We start from the raw sequence: 18,026 nt of genomic DNA on the forward strand, positions 1-18,026 counted from the left end.
TTTGCTTTTTTTTTGGTACCGGGAATCAAACTTTTACCACTGAAGTACATCATTCTCTGTCCTTTTTGTTTGAGACAGAGTCTCAGTAAGTTGCAGAGGCTGGCCTTGAACTTGTGATTCTTTCTCCCTCATCTTCTTGAGTTGCTAGGGTTACAGGTAGTCATCACTGTGCTCAGCCACCTATTCTTCATCTTACTAGAGAACAATGTAACAAAATAAATACTTCTAATTCCAAAGGTAAACACATTCTAATAGTAAACCTAGGGTCATACTGTTGGTTTTATTTCCAAACAGAATTACTCCCTAAATATGTGAAAGGAAAAATTCCTATATTCACTTAAGAATTTTGATTTGTTAACAAGCAGTGTTGTGTGTGTGGGTGTGTGAACACTTGTGAATGGAACCCAGGGCCCTGCAAATGCTAATTAGCACTCTATCATTGAGCTATACTCCCTGAATCCCTAAGGAGCAGTTTTGACTAGCAGTGCATCTGGAAGATTTATTTTAAAATGTAGGCCTATAATAGAGCCCTCCCCCAGATTTATTCACTCATTATCTACTTTATTTTTTTTTGTGTGTGTGTTACTTGGATGAAACCCACAGGTTCTCTACCATTGAGCTCCATCCCCAACCTTTTTTGTTTTTCAAGTCAGGATCTCACCAAGTAGCCTAGGTGGGCCTTGGATTTGTGATCCTCCTGCCTCAGCCTCTCAGTAGCTGTGATTACAGGCTTGTGCCATGGTGCTTGGGTTCATCCATCTACTTTCAGAGTATTTGTTGAGCACCCAGCTGTACAAGGTTCTGTGTTAAGTACTCTGGAAAAAATATAGTGAAAAAAGTTATAAGCTATTAAAATGAGGACTCTTGCTTAACTCTTCTCACTTGAAGACTAAGTTTAATAACACTTCATTCTGAATGCTTCTTGATTACTGTACCAGTTTAGTTATGTCTGTAACAGTTGTCTTAAACATAGCACAAAAAGATATTTGTCAGTTTACATGAATGTCTCAAGGTTAGTTGTTTAATGGTAAGGACTTTGTCTCATTTTACTCTACTTCGTGTCTTATTGAGTCAGTGAAAATTTTTCTTAGCTAGTGTGTTAAATAGAGAAATAAAATCATTGCTAAAAAACTGTTTGGATTTGTTTGTGGTACTGGGATTGAAGCAATCCCTATCACTGAGCTAAATCCCCATTTTTATTTTTTATTTTGAGGCAGGGTCTCACTAAGTGAGATTGGCCTTGGATTTGCCATCCTCCTGCCTCAGCCTCTTGAGTAGCTGAGGTTACAGGTGTGCACTACTGCACTTAACTTTTTTCTTTTTTTGAGTTTAAAGGCACTGTGCTATTTTGGGGCCTCAGAACCATGTGATGAAAGGGTAGAAACTGGCAAAATGATCTTGATAGCATAAACCTTTCAGAGACAAGTTTTCACTGTTTTCCAGGAAGAAAAACCTTTTACTAGATGTTAAGAGCATGATACACTTGCTCTTATTTTAGACATTTTAACTTATATCTGACTTGTGGAATCAAAATCCTTTCTGCACATGTTTATTATGCAAAAAATAAGTCCTTGTTCTGAAAAAAGGATTAGAGTAACTTTATTTTGTAGTCTGTTTTCTTAGGCCAGTTCTGCCATCTGGTGGTACTATTGAAAATTACAGAAGGTAGTAAAACTTTTGTTGTATGTACCTGCACAAGCTGTTACTTATGGGTTTTTTGAAGCTAGATGAAATTCTGTCAAAAGCTGAGTCTACCATATTTACAGAGATTTAATACCCAAGTTTCCAACTATTCATATGTAAATACCACATGCAAAAACGGCCATGAAAATAAAAACAGTTTTACTCAACTGTTTAGTTCAGGTGATTTCTCTCCTACTTTAGATCAATAATTAAAAATGGGAAGAAAGATAGTTTCTCAATCAGATGATAATTGCTTTCTCATGGTTGTGTGTGGATGTTAGAAAATGTTACGAGAATTTGTTATTACCTCAGATTTATTTTTGTAGAACCATGAGAAATTTAAATGATTTTCTTAGAAGTATTATTGATATTTTAATGTAAATTACATTTTATAGTAGCTTAATTATAGTAAATTGCCATCTCCTGGAATGATAGAATAAAGAAATAGTCTTGAAAACAAATGAGAGCTACAAATAAATTTTTTTCACCTGATATAAAGATTTTCAACATATTAAATCTTTCGTTCATACAATTTCTTTTTTGTAATTGCTAAAGCTGGCCTCTTAAACTTGTATGTACCATACCTCAAATTTATTTTCTTTCCAAGTGTCTGACCTTGGAGCCTATAATTGGGGTTTTGTTTATTAACTTCAAGGGAGAATATCTTATTGCATATGTTTTAAAATCTGTCAGATATGTTACTATAAATTAAATAACATTGATTCTCTTTTCTATTTGGGTATAGAAAGTTGATATATTGAAATAATGGTTAATGATCTGGAACTTCCTTCTGACTATTAAATTCCTAATGAATATTGTTTGAAATATGTGTGTTTTCTAATTGTAGCCAGTCGGATGATGATTCTGGTTCAGCTTCAGGCTCTGGATCAGGTTCGAGTTCTGGAAGCAGCAGTGATGGAAGCAGTAGCCAGTCAGGTAGCAGTGACTCTGACTCTGCATCTGAATCAGGCAGTCAGTCAGAGTCTGAGTCAGACACATCACGAGAAAACAAAGTTCAAGCAAAACCACCGAAAGTTGATGGAACTGAGGTAATAAATAAAATATCCAATGAAAATTAGATTTTTGGCATTACTTTGGGAAAATTTATAGGGTTACAAAACAAATTTAAAACAAAGTTTACTTTTAGTAATTCTATAAGTTGTGGCTATACATCAGTGTGAACTATTAGCTTAAGTGAAACAGTCTATAAAATGGCACATATAACAAATGTATATGCAGATAAAGCCTTTTCTACCTCTTTCTGAGGCAAAAGTTGAATTTCATAAACAATAGTTTCATGGGTAAAAATTAAAGACTTCATGCGGTCTACTTGTTAAGCTTACAGTGATATCTCCTTTTAAGACTTTCAAAGGAGATACTTTATTACTAATAGGAGGAAGATTTAATATTTGCTTCTTCAAAGATAATTGGTAGAATAGGATAGGGTTTTTTTTCTGCTTGAGACAAAGTACTACAGCATAAACTAAAACCTGACCATACTTCCTGATAGTATATGCTATGTTACTTATCGTATTGGTCTTTAATGAGATTAGGTGCTTGGGCCGAGAGTATAAATCAACCTACAACTGCTTTCATAGAGAAAAATCTTGCTTTAAAAGAAGAAAGGTCAGCTGAGCTTATTGTGTTTATAGTGACATAGTTGATTTGTATTCTGACTCAGCTCTTCATCTTTACTCACACTGATAAAATAGGTAACTATACTGAGTAGCACCAGTATAGCATATTTTCAATTTGTTTGTGAAAATAATGCTCTTAAAAGAGGAGGATGATTATTGTCATCTATGAAACTTGACACTCCATTAATTTTCTTATATATAGTGAAGTCTGGCATTTTATTTTAATTATTTTGCAGTGATATTGTATTTGTAACATGAAAGAGGAAAATAGTCAATTTATTATTTGGGCAGAGAAAATGTTAGAATTGTCAGTAAATTGTTTTTCTGTTTTTGCCACATTTCATCTTTTTCCTGGTACATGTTTCTGTTACAGTTCTGGAAATCTAGCCCCAGTATTCTTGCTGTTCAGAGATCTGCAATGCTTAAGAAGCAGCAGCAACAGCAGCAACAGCAACAGCAACATCCAGCTTCATCTAATAGTGGATCAGAAGAGGTGAATTTTCATAATGAGTTATTATTTTAAAAGTAGATCATATGTTTGACCATTTAATATTAATGAAATTATTAAAAGCAATTTCTTTGAAAGGATAAATAGAAAATACCTGCATTTAAATATACCTGTAAAAAAAATCTTGAAATATAGACATAATGTTATACAGTATTTCCACTTTAGAGATTAATTCAGAATAATGTGAAATTTGTGTGTTTGCTCATCATAGCAAAACTAGAAATTTGGGCTGGGGTTATAGCTCAGTGGTAGTAGAGCACTTGCCTAGCATGTATAAGGCACTGGGTTCAATTCTCAGCACTGTGTGTATGTGTGTGTGTGTATATATATAAACAACAACTAGAAATAAATGTAAATGTGAAATTTGAAGGAAAGAATTAAATAACACATATACATCTGTACACACCAGTGGATGAATATTATAGTAGTAGATTTTATAGAATGTTGACATGTTTTTTTAAAAGTGTTTTTATTTCTAACTAAAACAGTTGTACATATTTATGGGGATAGGGTTTGATATTTTGTTGCATGTATACAATGTGTAAGATCAGATGAAGGTGCTTGGCATACCTATCACTTCAGATATCATAATTTGTTTGCATTGAAAATACTCAGTCCTCTCTACAATTTTGAAATATTCAATTAATTATTGTCAGTTAATAGTTATCTTACTGTGCTATGTAACATTAGAGTGTTTCCTCCTATTCAGCTGCCTCCACTACTGTACCCATTAATGAGCCTGTCTCCATCCCTCCTTCCCCCATACCTTTCCCAGGCTCTAGAAACTATTATTCTTTTAGTTTCCACTTATGAGTGAGAATTTATGATATTTGTCTTTTTGTGCTTCATTTATTTCAGTAAACATGTCCTTCAGTTCCATCCGTCTTGTTGCAAATGATAAAATTGTTTTTTGTAGCTGAATAATATTCCCTTAGTGTATATAAGCCAACATAGATTGGTTTCATATTGTGGCTAGTGAAAAACTAAATTATTCTCATAATAGTTTTTAAAGACTAGACTGCAGTTGTAAATAATGTAGATTCTGTGTTTGTGTATAAGTATACATAAATGTGTGTTTGGATAGAAACATTCAGATAGAACTGTGTCAAAAATTATCTACTGTTGAAGAATAATGTTATTTCAAAATTTGGAATACCAAATTCCTTGTTGTGGCTATACTACACAGCAATAATGATCACCTGAGATGGTAGATTTTAAGGTTTTATACAAAGTGCTGACATTATGATATTTATCTGATTTTGTTATCTCAATTCCCAATAAAATGTTATTAATTACTTTAAGCCAGCTATTGTAAATATAAGAACATAGAACAAAAAGAAAAGAACTTAAGCATACTCTTATTAGCAAAGTGAATATTATATAGCATAGCTGGCTTTGTTAAATTTTAAACATTTATGAATGACATTTTAAAAATTTTTCTTTGCAGGATTCCTCTAGCAGTGAAGATTCTGATGATTCATCAAGTGAGGTCAAGAGGAAAAAGCATAAAGAGTATGTCATTTTGTTCAGCTGACTACTTTTGCATCAGGAAAATACTAATAACTTTGTATTTCTTTATGAAAGTTGTTGCCAAAAATAGACTTTTAGAACTTCTTTGTTCATGGCATTTATGATTTAAACCATTAACCCATAACATTTATCTTTCTTAGATTTTTGTGCCACTTCTTTATCTCTTATAATTCTTACCCCTAAATATTTGTAAATTTTAAAGATCTACTTAGCCTTAATGTCAAAAAATCTTAATAACTTGGGAAATTTAGGAGTATAGGGATCATAGGGTGATTGATGATTGTTAATTTATGTTAATAATTATCCTTACTATTTATCTGCACATGAAATTTACTTCACTGACATGAAAGAAATCAATTAGAAACTTACTGTATTTGCATAAAACCATGACTCATTAAGTACCTCAGATTCTGAGTTTATATACATTTGAAATGATTTTTTTTTTTCTCATTCTTTAGAAGCATTGTTCTGTTGTTTGATCTCTAAATGTTCTATTGGTCTTTGATATTTGGAATATTCACTTTGTTATATCTGTGTTTGGATATGTTGTTTTTCCCACAGGATTCATATATCTTTAATATAAGAATTCATATTTTTTATTACTTTTTGAAAATTCATTCATTGTATCTTTGAATGTTTTCTTTTTGTTTTTAACTCTTAGCTACTCCAAATCTGTGGTCTTCTACTTTTCAGGTTGTTTTTCCTTTTCTTGCAGGGCTAGCAGTCTAACCCAAGGTTTTATACATGCTAGTTAAGCACTCTACCACTGAGCTAGCCCTGTATTCTAGTTTCTAAAGCAAAATAAGTGCAATTTCAAATATTTTGTCTCTTCAACTATTTAAATCTTTCACTGAGTTATTAATTTTTAAACCTAAAATGACTATTTATTTATTTATTTTTATGTGGTGCTGAGGATCAAACCCAGGGTCTCACGCATGTAAGGCAAGTGCTCTACCACTGAGCTACAAACCCAGCCCTAAGTATACATTTCTTAAAATGAATGGTTTTGATAAATTTACTTTAATATAAATAATTTACAAAACATATAATAGATTTTTTCATATGGCCTGCATATTGCTACATTCAGTGTCCAAACCCTAAAAAGATCTCAAGATAACAATTTGCTTTTGTTATTTACTTTCATAATCAGATTTTATCTGTGTTTTTATAATCTTTAGCATACTCCTGATTAATGCAAGAGACACAGAGCAATGGAGCAAAAGCTATAGCCAATGCAAGATATAATATAGGTTGATTATACCTATTTGAAGTGCTTGAGTCCAAAAGTGTTTCACGTTTTTGTTTTTTCACACTTTGGGATATTTACAGACTTTACCAGTTGACCATCCTTAACCTTAAAATTAAAAATCTGAAATATTTCCAAATCTGAAACATCCCAAATATGATGATGGTAAAAAATTTCAGATTTTTTATTTGAATTGGGGATATTCAACCTGTACATGTAAGAATTTAATATACGTGTGTTTTATTTCAACTTTATCTAATAACACTGACATGTGCATCCAATATTTTATTCTCTACATGTGAATTGGAAAGAAATAGATTAAATGACTAAAAATAGTAATAGATAATTGTTGAATATTGATTGAGATGATACTATTGGTAATTTTTTTATTTTTTTAAACACTTTTTTTCTAAATAAGCTTTTCTTAATGAAAATATACCATTAGTAAATTCAGTTTATTAAGACATTTTACAAATCACAGTCTGCAGAAAATTAAAACGAAAGAAATTGGGTTTGTTTTTTGAGAGGGCAAATGGAATAATTTTACAAGATTTTCAAAACTAAACCTGTGGCTCTTTTGAGTTAGCATAGTACATTTTCATCTATAATGAGAATCAGATACCATTTTTATGTACAGTTCATTTGAGGTATCTAAATAATTAATAAAAATCTGAAGAGAGAAATCTGTGAAGAATATTTTCCAGTGTTATTTTACAGACATTTAATATTTTCTAGCATAGGTAAAAGGAATAATATTTTTTATGTTAACTGGAAGAGTAGTCGCTCATCTTTGTATTTTATCATACATAACTTATGTATGTTTAAGTAAAAATACTTTATAAATTTTATATACAGTGAAGATTGGCAGATGTCTGGGTCAGGATCTCCATCTCAGTCTGGTTCAGATTCAGAATCTGAAGAGAGAGATAAAAGCAGTTGTGATGAAACAGAATCGGATTATGAACCCCAAAACAAAGTCAAAAGCAGAAAACCTCAGAATCGGTAAGTGCATTATGTTATTGGTTTGAAAAATTATTAGTTACAGAAGGTATTCATCCTTTTTCTATAGTTCCTCAAAACTTGCTTTAAAATGTCTTTTTTTTTAAAAAAAAAAAAAAAACCTCCTGCTCTTCCTCAGCTCTAAGTCAAAAAATGGAAAAAAGATTATTGGACAGAAAAAGAGGCAGATTGATTCATCTGATGATGATGATGATGAAGATTATGATAATGATAAAAGAAGTTCTCGTCGCCAAGCAACTGTCAATGTTAGCTATAAGGAAGATGAAGAAATGAAAACAGATTCTGATGATCTACTGGAAGTGTGTGGAGAGGATGTTCCTCAACCTGAGGAAGAAGAATTTGAAACAATAGAAAAGTTTATGGATTGTCGGATTGGGAGAAAAGGAGGTATTTTTCAAAAAAGCATTTTATTGTTTGTTATTTAAAGTACTTCTTAATTTTTTTAAAATTTGAAAGCCAAGATGGTGGATTTTTCTTTTGTTTTAATTATTTGCTATAAAACTATTTTTAGATCTTTTCAGAAACTATTCACTTGACCTCATGTCATATGATATGGATATTTGGAAAATTTCAAACTTATGCATTTAAATTTTTCTCTTATACCTAAATAATCAGTTGCTATTTAAGTATTTTCAGTTATACAAAGTGTTTGGATTTTGAAATATTTTTTATACATCTTAAATAGTAGGTTATTTTTAGTTACCTAGAGATGTAGTTTTAAAATATAACATTAAAATAATTAAAAATTATCTGAATGTGGTGGTGCATGCCTGTAATCCAGTGACTTGGGAGACTGAAGCAGGAGGATTGCAAATTTGAGATCAGCCTGGGGAAGTTATCTCAAAATTAAAAACAAACTAACAAGAAAAACAGCCTCTTAATTGTTAATATTGTAAATTGGCATGTAATCTTGGATGCTCCACTGTGTTTTGGCCTTGTTTATTTTTTGAATTTTAAAAATGAGGGTATTGGGGCTGGGGATGTGGCTCAAGAGGTAGCACACTAGCCTGGCACGCGTGCGGCCCGGATTGGATCCTGAGCACCACATACAAAGATGTTGTGTCCGCCAAAAACTAAAAAAATAAATAAATAAATTCTCTCTCTCTCTCTCTCTAAAAAAAAAAAGTGAGGGTATTAAATTTAAGTAATTTTTATTTCTAAAATTCTGAATTGCTTTTAGGTATAATATAACTTGACATAAATTTCTGTACTGATTATTCGCTTATATAAGAGGTTTGTTTTGTATTAATATTCTTGAAATTTAGAGTCGAAAGGAAATAATCCTAATCGTATAACAGTTATGTTGAAGGGCTTGTACTTTTGTTTTTAGCTACTGGTGCTACTACCACCATCTATGCAGTTGAAGCAGATGGTGACCCAAATGCAGGATTTGAAAAAAATAAGGAGCCAGGAGAAATCCAGTATTTAATTAAATGGAAAGGATGGTCACATATCCACAACACCTGGGAGACAGAAGAAACCCTTAAGCAGCAGAATGTTAGAGGAATGAAAAAATTGGATAATTATAAGAAAAAAGATCAAGAAACAAAAAGATGGTAAGCATGCTGTGTAAACCGCCCCCCACCCCACACACATATTTATAATTCAAAGATTCCACTAAGCTTTTTGGTAATAAAAATATATATATTCAAGAACTAAAATAACTACCTGATCTATAGTATGCCATTTCAAGAGAAAGCTCTTAGGGTAGCCATATCCAAATTTTTCCTTGATAACAAGTGTGTGTGTATATCTAATCTATCTCTCTCTCTCTCTATATATATATGTGTGTGTGTGTGTAAAAACATATAATTCATTAAAAATTACAAATTTGTAAAGTTAAAAATTAATGATGCTCCATTTGTTTCAATTTCTTCATTGTACAAGCTTGGCTTATGTTGATGAAGTGGTAAAATGGGAGCTTGTGTGCTTAACTGATAAGTGTTTAGTAGGATAAGTGATTTAGAGGAGATTTTGAAGTCTATTCTTGGATTAAAATTTTTCAGGTTGAAAAATGCTTCACCAGAAGATGTGGAATATTATAATTGCCAACAAGAGCTTACAGATGATCTACATAAGCAGTATCAAATAGTGGAACGTATAATTGGTTAGTAATAAATGATTCTGATAAAACTTTTATTGTATGTATACTTGAAAAATTTTAAAATGTCGTAAGTTTGATGTTTACATGTCAAATATAGTATTAATTGTATATTTGAAAAATGATAGTATTAATAAAGCAGATGACTAATTTTTACTTGTGTAGCCTTTGCTGAGAATTTGTTTCTAAAATTTAAATGTCAAAAGATAAAATAAATACTAATTTATCTCACAGCTCATTCCAATCAAAAGTCAGCAGCTGGTTATCCTGATTATTATTGCAAATGGCAGGGGCTTCCATACTCAGAGTGCAGCTGGGAAGATGGAGCTCTCATTTCTAAAAAGTTTCAAGCATGCATTGACGAGTATTTTAGTAGGAACCAATCAAAAACCACTCCCTTTAAAGATTGCAAAGTGAGTATTATTTGACATTTTTAATCAATGAAGATATTTTTATGCATCACAAATTCTACAGGTCTAAGTAGACTTGTATTTTGATTTCAGACATACTTAAGGAGACTACTTTTTGGTTAATAGGTCTTATAGGAAGTAAGGGTCTTCCAATTGCTATATGGTCTTAGATGTGGCATTGACTTTTTTTTTTTAAATTTCATGTTTACACATATATTTTAGTTGTTGGTGGACCTTTAATCAATCAATCAATTAATTAATTAATATGTGGTGCTCAGAATCGAGCCCAGTGCCGCCCATTGAGTCACAACTCCAGCCCTGTGGCATTGACTTTTATCTTTATTGAGTGACATTATGTCAGAAAGATGAAATATTGATGGTGGTGATGGTGATCATTGTGGGGAATAAACGGGGGAAATAAAATAGGGAAATCTTCCTTGAGACTAGAGGGGTTTAAAAATAGCAGATATTTTCTCTGAAGGCAGGAAAGGAAAAGAGAGACACACTCATAAGAAAATATCCTGGACTATCTGGCCTAATACTTTTGAAATCTTCATAGTTGGTATGAAGTTATTGGCGATAGTTTTTGGGTTTGTTATGATATTTTTTTTTTTAAAGAGAGAGAGAGTGAGAGAGTTTTAATATTTATTTTTTAGTTTTCGACAGACACAACATTTTTGTTTGTATGTGGTGCTGAGGATCGAACCCGGGCCGCACGCATGCCAGGCGAGCGCGCTACCTCTTGAGCCACATCCCCAGCCCTGTTATGGTATTTTTAAAATCAGAAATGTAATAGAATGCTAAACAAGTATTATGGTTTATTTTTAGATGAAGGATGGAGGAATGGCTATGAATGAATCTAACATAGTCTTTGCTTGTGAATACTTGAGTCCCATGTATTTTTACAGGAGTTGATTTCTTTCATTTGTTTATTCAAGAAGAGGGCAGAATATTTCACTGTGTTTTTGTTAGAATCCTAGAAAATAGTCTTGACTAAATCTTCAGATACATTTTGAGTAGTGACTCTCTGAAATTGATGACTTTACATGGAATTTTATAGTTAGTGGTGAAAGCTGAAATTTTCATCTTTTAGTATAATTTCTCATATTTAGTAATTCTGTAAGTTAATATTTATTTCCACTACAGGTATTAAAACAGAGACCAAGGTTTGTAGCCTTGAAGAAGCAACCATCCTATATTGGAGGACATGAGGGTTTGGAATTGAGAGATTATCAACTGAATGGTTTAAATTGGCTTGCTCACTCATGGTGCAAGTAAGTATATTTTAAAATCATTTTGAGATTAAAAATTTTATAAAAAGTTAGAGAAGATTTCCAATATTATAAAGGATAAAGCCCTTTGGGATTTTATATTCATTCCCCGTTTTTTATAAATAGTTTTTATTACGTACTAGAAAGAAGGGACTTATATAGTATAACTTGTTTAATTGTTGGAATTTTTCAGTGTTTTTATTCAATTTAAATATCATGTACAGTCTCATCCCACACTATTTCTAGAATATTTCTCTTTTCTATAGTTATTTACAGTAATAATTTAGTCCACGTTTTCCATATCTTATAGTTTCTGCTCTTGAGAATATACATAACTCCTAGTTGCATTTTTCACCTGTGTTCTTCCTAGATACTTTTTATAATTATTTAGTATCTCTGGACTTTATCTCTAATAGATCATATGTATGTTCATATAAATGTGTCCACATGATATGAAAAGACTTCTGTATGTATTGAATCTTTATTACATACTTATTTTAAAATTTTTTGTTTTTTAACTTTGTAGAGGAAATAGTTGCATACTTGCTGATGAAATGGGCCTTGGAAAAACAATACAGACGATCTCATTTTTGAACTATTTGTTTCATGAACATCAGTTATATGGACCTTTTCTGTTAGTAGTACCACTTTCTACTCTCACATCCTGGCAAAGGGAGATTCAGACATGGGCTTCCCAAATGAATGCTGTGGTTTATTTAGGTGATATTAACAGCAGAAACATGGTAAGTTGTTTCCCCACAGATTTAAAATCTGGAAATACTGTCTTTGACCATGAGTATTTTATCTTTTTTGTTTTGTTTCTGTAGTTCATTCTTTTTGTTTTGTTCATTTGTTTGGTACTGGAGATTGAACCTAGAGGCCCTTTACCACTGTGCTTCATCCCCTGCCCTTTTTATATTGAAACAGGGTCTCAGTGAATTGCTGAGGCTAGCCTCAAACTTGGAATCCTCTTGCCTCATCCTCTCAAGTAGGTAGGATTACAGGCATGTGCCTCCGTGTCTGGTTTGTAGCCTTAATTCTAGCATAGAATTTGCCACAAAGATAAAATAAAAATAATAAAATATCATAATTAGATACAATAAAAATTGGATATAATCAAAATCAAATAAGGTTTAGATATCATATGTATTTTTTCCAACTCTTATAGAAAATTTCAGATATACAAAGCTGTCAGTACAGTGTCACTTCACAATTTTAATTCATTGCCAGTTTTGTTTCTTCTATACCTCTACATATTATTGTCCTCCCATTGTGAAGAAAACTCCAGATATTCATCCATAAATGTTAATATTAAATGAATTTCTTAGGTTTTATTAAATGAGATCTTTCTTCAGTGAAGGTGTGTATTAAAAAGATGTTTGTTTCTTTTTTTAAATAAGATGTTTGTATGATACAGTGTTTGTATTTCATGATGAGATTAATACAGCATGCAGGACATTAAAAATAATTTTTATTGTATAAACATTCACAGGTTTTTGTGTGTGTATGTATTATGAGTGGCTTTTGTTTTAGATATTCAAGGAAAAGAATAATTTGCTTAATTTTCTCTTAATTATCTTTAAAATTTCTTAATAGATACGAACACATGAGTGGATGCATCCCCAGACCAAACGGTTAAAATTTAATATACTTTTAACAACTTATGAAATTTTATTGAAGGATAAGGTATGTATTATCTCTTTTGTTGTTGTTTGTTTGTATATGTCAGTTTTGCCTTTATTGTATGTTTGTAGACAGTATGAAAGGATAACTTAAATCATGACCCAGGCCAACAAACTACAGCTTGTGGGCCTTGAGCTAAGAATGATTTTTAACCTTTTAAAAGGGTTACAGTTAAATGATTATATAGAAAGAATATGTGATAGAGACCACATTTTGATCTGCAAATCCTGAAGTATTTGTGATTTTAACTCTTTACAGAAAATGCTTGCCAACTCTTCACTTAAACCAGTTTGTAGTGTCTGTTGATTTGTAAGCATTTTAGAGAGGAGAATGATGCTTAACATGATGAAACTACCACTTTATGAAGCACTGTATTAATTGCTTTACAGCTACTGTGTCAATAAATTCTCTCTTCTACATTCTATTTGTTGTTTCTACTTTATTGAATAGAAATATTGAGTCTCCTAGAATTTAATGAAATTATCTTAAGATCACACAGTTATTAAGCAGCAGAATCAGGCCTGTTAGAGTTCTAAATTTATATATTGGATAGAGATCTATATAGTACATAAAAGTCAAGTAGTAAATAATACCTGCAGTTGGAATAAGACACTGTTCCAAATTGACATTAATGGAGACCTTCATTGGACTTAGGATTTGTTTAGTGCTCAACCAACGAGCCACATCCCTAGCCCTTTTATTTATTTATTTTTTTGAGATAGGGAGGGTCTCCCTAGGTTGTTTAGGGCCTGTGTATGTTGCTGAGGCTAACTTTGAATTTGCGATCATCCTGTCTCGGCTTCCCGAGCCACTGTGATTACAGGTGTGCACCACCACCAAGATTTAAAATCTTGTAAAGTTCTAAATGGTGTTATTAGTTTTTCCTTTCTCATTATTATATAAGCTAGTATAAATTTCAACCTGATATTTGCTCCTGTCTAATGGTTAAATTAGTCATAGAAAAAACAATTAGTATGAAGTGTTACTTGATTTAAAGACTCCAATAAATCTTGAAATAAAAATTATTTTTCTATTTGGAAATTAGACAGAATTTATTTTTAATTTAGTTTGTTTTAACCTGAATTCACATCAAAGAGGAATACTAAATTTAAATTCCATTTTTTTCTCAATATTAACTGTGCTCTTTTGTTTCTTTTAAGGCATTCCTTGGTGGTTTGAATTGGGCATTCATAGGTGTTGATGAAGCACATAGACTAAAAAATGATGACTCCCTTCTTTATAAAACTTTAATAGATTTTAAATCGAATCACCGTCTGCTTATTACTGGAACTCCTCTACAAAACTCCCTCAAAGAGCTGTGGTCATTACTACATTTCATTATGCCAGAAAAGTAAGACTAATTTGGGACATACAATTTTAGTCATGATTTTGTATGCTAATGTTGGATGGAAAAAAATTAATGCGGGTAATAAAAATCAGTTAGTGGTTTTATTGCTCTAAAACATTGTTTCACAGATTATTGAGAAGAATAAAAGGAGATGGGGTGAGATACTATTTGGGGTTTGTGGCATTTTAATTTTTAAATTTTTGTACATAGCCATGTATAATAAATTACAACAATTGATTTACCCATGCTCAAAATATACCTTGCTTGAAAATCAAAATAGTATTGTTCTTCATACTGACTTGTAGTAGTAAAAAGAACAACAAGCTGCTGATAATCCCATTCTACAAAAAAGGAAAAATAGACTAGAAAAAGTTAAACAACTTCGTGATGGGAGCATGCACATTTTTTAATAATAGATTCATAGCTTTAAATGTATGTATTTATTTATTTGGTACTGGGGATTGAACGCAGGGGTGCTTAGCCACTGAGCCACATCCCCAGTCCTTTTTTATATTTTATTTAGATACAGGGCTGTTGAGGCTGGCTTTGAACTCACAATTCTCCTGCCTCAGCCTCCCTAGCCTCTGAGATTACAGGCATGTACCACGATACCTGGCTAAATTTTTATTTGTGAGAAATACTTCAGTAATAATTGCTTTCATACTTAAATACTTCTGATTTAAGCTCAAAGGGAATCATGACTTATAAAACTCATATTTTACTTTTATAAGTATATACAATTGAAGGGAGGAAAATTCTTATGACTACCCTGGAAAATATCATCCACTTTTTTTTTTTTTTTTTTTTATTGTTCCATTATTTTAAATTTTAAAGGTTTTCTTCCTGGGAAGATTTTGAAGAAGAACATGGGAAAGGGAGAGAGTATGGTTATGCAAGCCTCCACAAAGAACTGGAGCCATTTCTGTTACGCCGAGTTAAGAAAGATGTAGAAAAATCTCTTCCTGCCAAGGTTGAGCAGATTTTAAGAATGGAAATGAGTGCTTTACAGAAACAATATTACAAGTAAGCTGTACACAGAACACCTGTTTCAAATATTTAATTCTGGTTGACTTCCATGTTTTTGTCTTGGTGTTCCCACCCTCCTCACAAATAGGATCCTTAAGGGTACCAACTCTTGAATTTTAGAATGGGGTTTGTCTTATGACATAATGGGGCATAGAGAAAGAGATATAATGTCACCTTCAAATTGTGGGTAATGTAAGACTGAATCATCTTCTAACAGGTCATTTTGTTTCTTTTCTAGATGTTATACTGTTACATAATTTTTTTAAGTGTTAGGGTTTCCATGATATTAAGGTATTATAATTATAAGAATTGACAGATGGAGGTTTAAAAAAAATTAAGACAAAATTTTAGGCCCCCCTGCTTTATGAAGAAGAGCCATAACTTTTTGTGTATATTTTGCATGTCAAAACTATATAGTACCATTTATTTAAAGAATCAAATGTCCTGTCATCTGCTTAAATATTTAATTGCATAAAATAAAGCACATTGCTTCATCTGTTTCAAGTCTAAGTATCATGCTCTTAAAATTATACTTATTACAAAAGTTGTAGGTTTTAACTAGGGAAAATTTCAAAGATACACAAAAATAGGGTAATAAAATTATTTTAGTTAGCTTTTTGTCACAGTGACCAAAAAATCTGACAAGAACAATTAGAGTGGGAAAAGTTTATTTGGGGGCTTAGAGTTTCATACGTCACAGTTCATAGATGACTGATGAAGTAAGACAGGAGGTGGAGGAAAGCAGATAAAGAGATTGCTCCCCTCACAATACTCCCAATGATCTACTTCTTTCTCTAGTCACACAATACCTGCCTGTAGTTGCCACCCAGTTAATCCCAATCAGGGCATTAATGTACTGATTAGGTTCTTAAAATCTGATCATTTCACCTCTATACTTTTTGCATTGTGTCTCAGACATGAGCTTTTGGAGGAATGCCACATATCTAAGCTACAACAAATTTTCCTTCCATGTACCTTTCAGCTTAATTTTCGACTCATAACTACTCTTGCTTCATTGCTAGCCATCCTCATTTCTCCTACTTCATATTCTTTTGAGGCAAATCAGAGAGGTACAGTAGTTTCATCCACTCATGTTTTTTCCATGTTTCTCTTATAATTGATTAATAAACAAGTTCTAGTATTCCACTTGAAAGTTTAATAATAGTTTCTTTATTAGCATTGGATATGATGTTTAAATTTTTTTTATCTATTGTCCCAAACTTTGCTTTTTAAGTTTAATTCAATCAGGATTGAAATACATCCATTTATCTGTAGGGCTTCCCCTTCTTTTTTTTTTTCCCTAAAACTTATATGATAAGAAAAAGTTATTCTATAGAATTTTTCCAGTGTAGATTTTGTATAGTACTCTCCATAAAATAGTTTAAAATATCTTATTTTCTATGTGTTGGGAGATAGCTCCTTGTTCAAAGTCAGGTGTTTTTTTTGTTTGTTTGTTTGTTTTTTAGTTGTTTATGGACTTTTATTTTACTTCTTTATATAAGGTGCTAAGAATCGAACCAGTACCTCACATATGCCAGGCAAGCTCTGTACCACACTGAGCTACAACCCCAGCCCTAGGGTTGTAGAAGAGCCATAACTTTTCAGCCCTAGATTCAGATTTTTAATTTATGATGAGTATGTTTTGTAGTGCAAATGATAATATTCTAATTCTGGTATGGAGTTGTTTTTTAAGAATGTTTATGGAAAATTTGGAAATATAAGGAAAAGTAGACAGAAGATACAATTTCTTCTAATTCTCAGTGCTAGTCATATATCATTAAACTTGAACATTAGATTCTTCCAGGTACGTTTCATTAACTAAGATACTAAATTACTGCCATAAATGTATGTTAAAGGTTTTAGAAATTCTTTTTGGAAGAAAAAAAAAAGTCTTTTAGCCTTTATTACCTCTTCTAGCATTGAGCATTGTCCCTGGGTTTTATTTTGCTTTTTAGCCCGATGCAGGGAGATACTAAATAACTGGTGGTAAAGAAGGCTAGTAAAAAATATATAAACTAGATAGTTTGGGATTTTCACAGCTCTTTAAAGATGAATTTTATAAGAAAGGAAGAAAGTAAAAGATGGAATAAGAAAGTAAAAGATGGAAAAAAGAATCCATGTGCTAAATAAATGGTAAAAAGGAAATGTTTTATGTAGTTTGGACTAGTAGCACCAAAAGTTCTTCTGTAAGTTGCATATTTTTGTGTAAATGTAATTTAGAGAAGGCAATGTGGCTAACTGAGACCAGGTATTATGAGGTTTCTTTTAGGTGTGAGTAAAAGGTCTAATTTCAGAAGCTGTCTAAGGCAGTAAAACTGTAAGAAGGTTCAAGTAGATGATACAGTTGGCCATCTTTGTAGCAAATATTGGAGTGGGAGGATTAATACACTATCCCTGTTATAATACACTATCCCATACAATGTTACATAAAGCCTTTTCTATGTACAGTTAATGATTAACATAACAAAGAGTCCCATGAGTCTTATGAATGAGATTCAGTCCGTGGTATATCCAGTTGTGAATTTCATAATAGTACAATTTTACTTGTACTATGTTTCTTTTT

The 18,026-nt window shown here is 31.8% G+C and overlaps 1 protein-coding gene across 5 annotated transcripts in view; it reads left to right on the plus strand.

Annotated features, from left to right (window-relative positions):
- Nucleotides 1–18,026, plus strand: part of Chd1 (chromodomain helicase DNA binding protein 1) — a 91,798-nt gene that overhangs the window by 18,983 nt on the left and 54,789 nt on the right. For all 5 annotated transcript variants that reach the window (XM_071612382.1, XM_027927623.2, XM_071612381.1 and 2 more), the window contains exons 3-15: nucleotides 2,531–2,732; nucleotides 3,694–3,813; nucleotides 5,276–5,340; nucleotides 7,460–7,606; nucleotides 7,743–8,011; nucleotides 8,955–9,180; nucleotides 9,631–9,731; nucleotides 9,960–10,138; nucleotides 11,282–11,409; nucleotides 11,933–12,149; nucleotides 13,003–13,092; nucleotides 14,250–14,440; nucleotides 15,272–15,460. In XM_071612382.1, the coding sequence (XP_071468483.1) occupies nucleotides 2,531–2,732; nucleotides 3,694–3,813; nucleotides 5,276–5,340; nucleotides 7,460–7,606; nucleotides 7,743–8,011; nucleotides 8,955–9,180; nucleotides 9,631–9,731; nucleotides 9,960–10,138; nucleotides 11,282–11,409; nucleotides 11,933–12,149; nucleotides 13,003–13,092; nucleotides 14,250–14,440; nucleotides 15,272–15,460 (2,124 nt within the window). The remainder of the gene's footprint in view (nucleotides 1–2,530; nucleotides 2,733–3,693; nucleotides 3,814–5,275; nucleotides 5,341–7,459; nucleotides 7,607–7,742; nucleotides 8,012–8,954; nucleotides 9,181–9,630; nucleotides 9,732–9,959; nucleotides 10,139–11,281; nucleotides 11,410–11,932; nucleotides 12,150–13,002; nucleotides 13,093–14,249; nucleotides 14,441–15,271; nucleotides 15,461–18,026) is intronic.

This window comes from Marmota flaviventris, chromosome 5, assembly GCF_047511675.1.
Source record: "Marmota flaviventris isolate mMarFla1 chromosome 5, mMarFla1.hap1, whole genome shotgun sequence".
Classification (NCBI taxonomy): domain Eukaryota; kingdom Metazoa; phylum Chordata; class Mammalia; order Rodentia; family Sciuridae; genus Marmota; species Marmota flaviventris.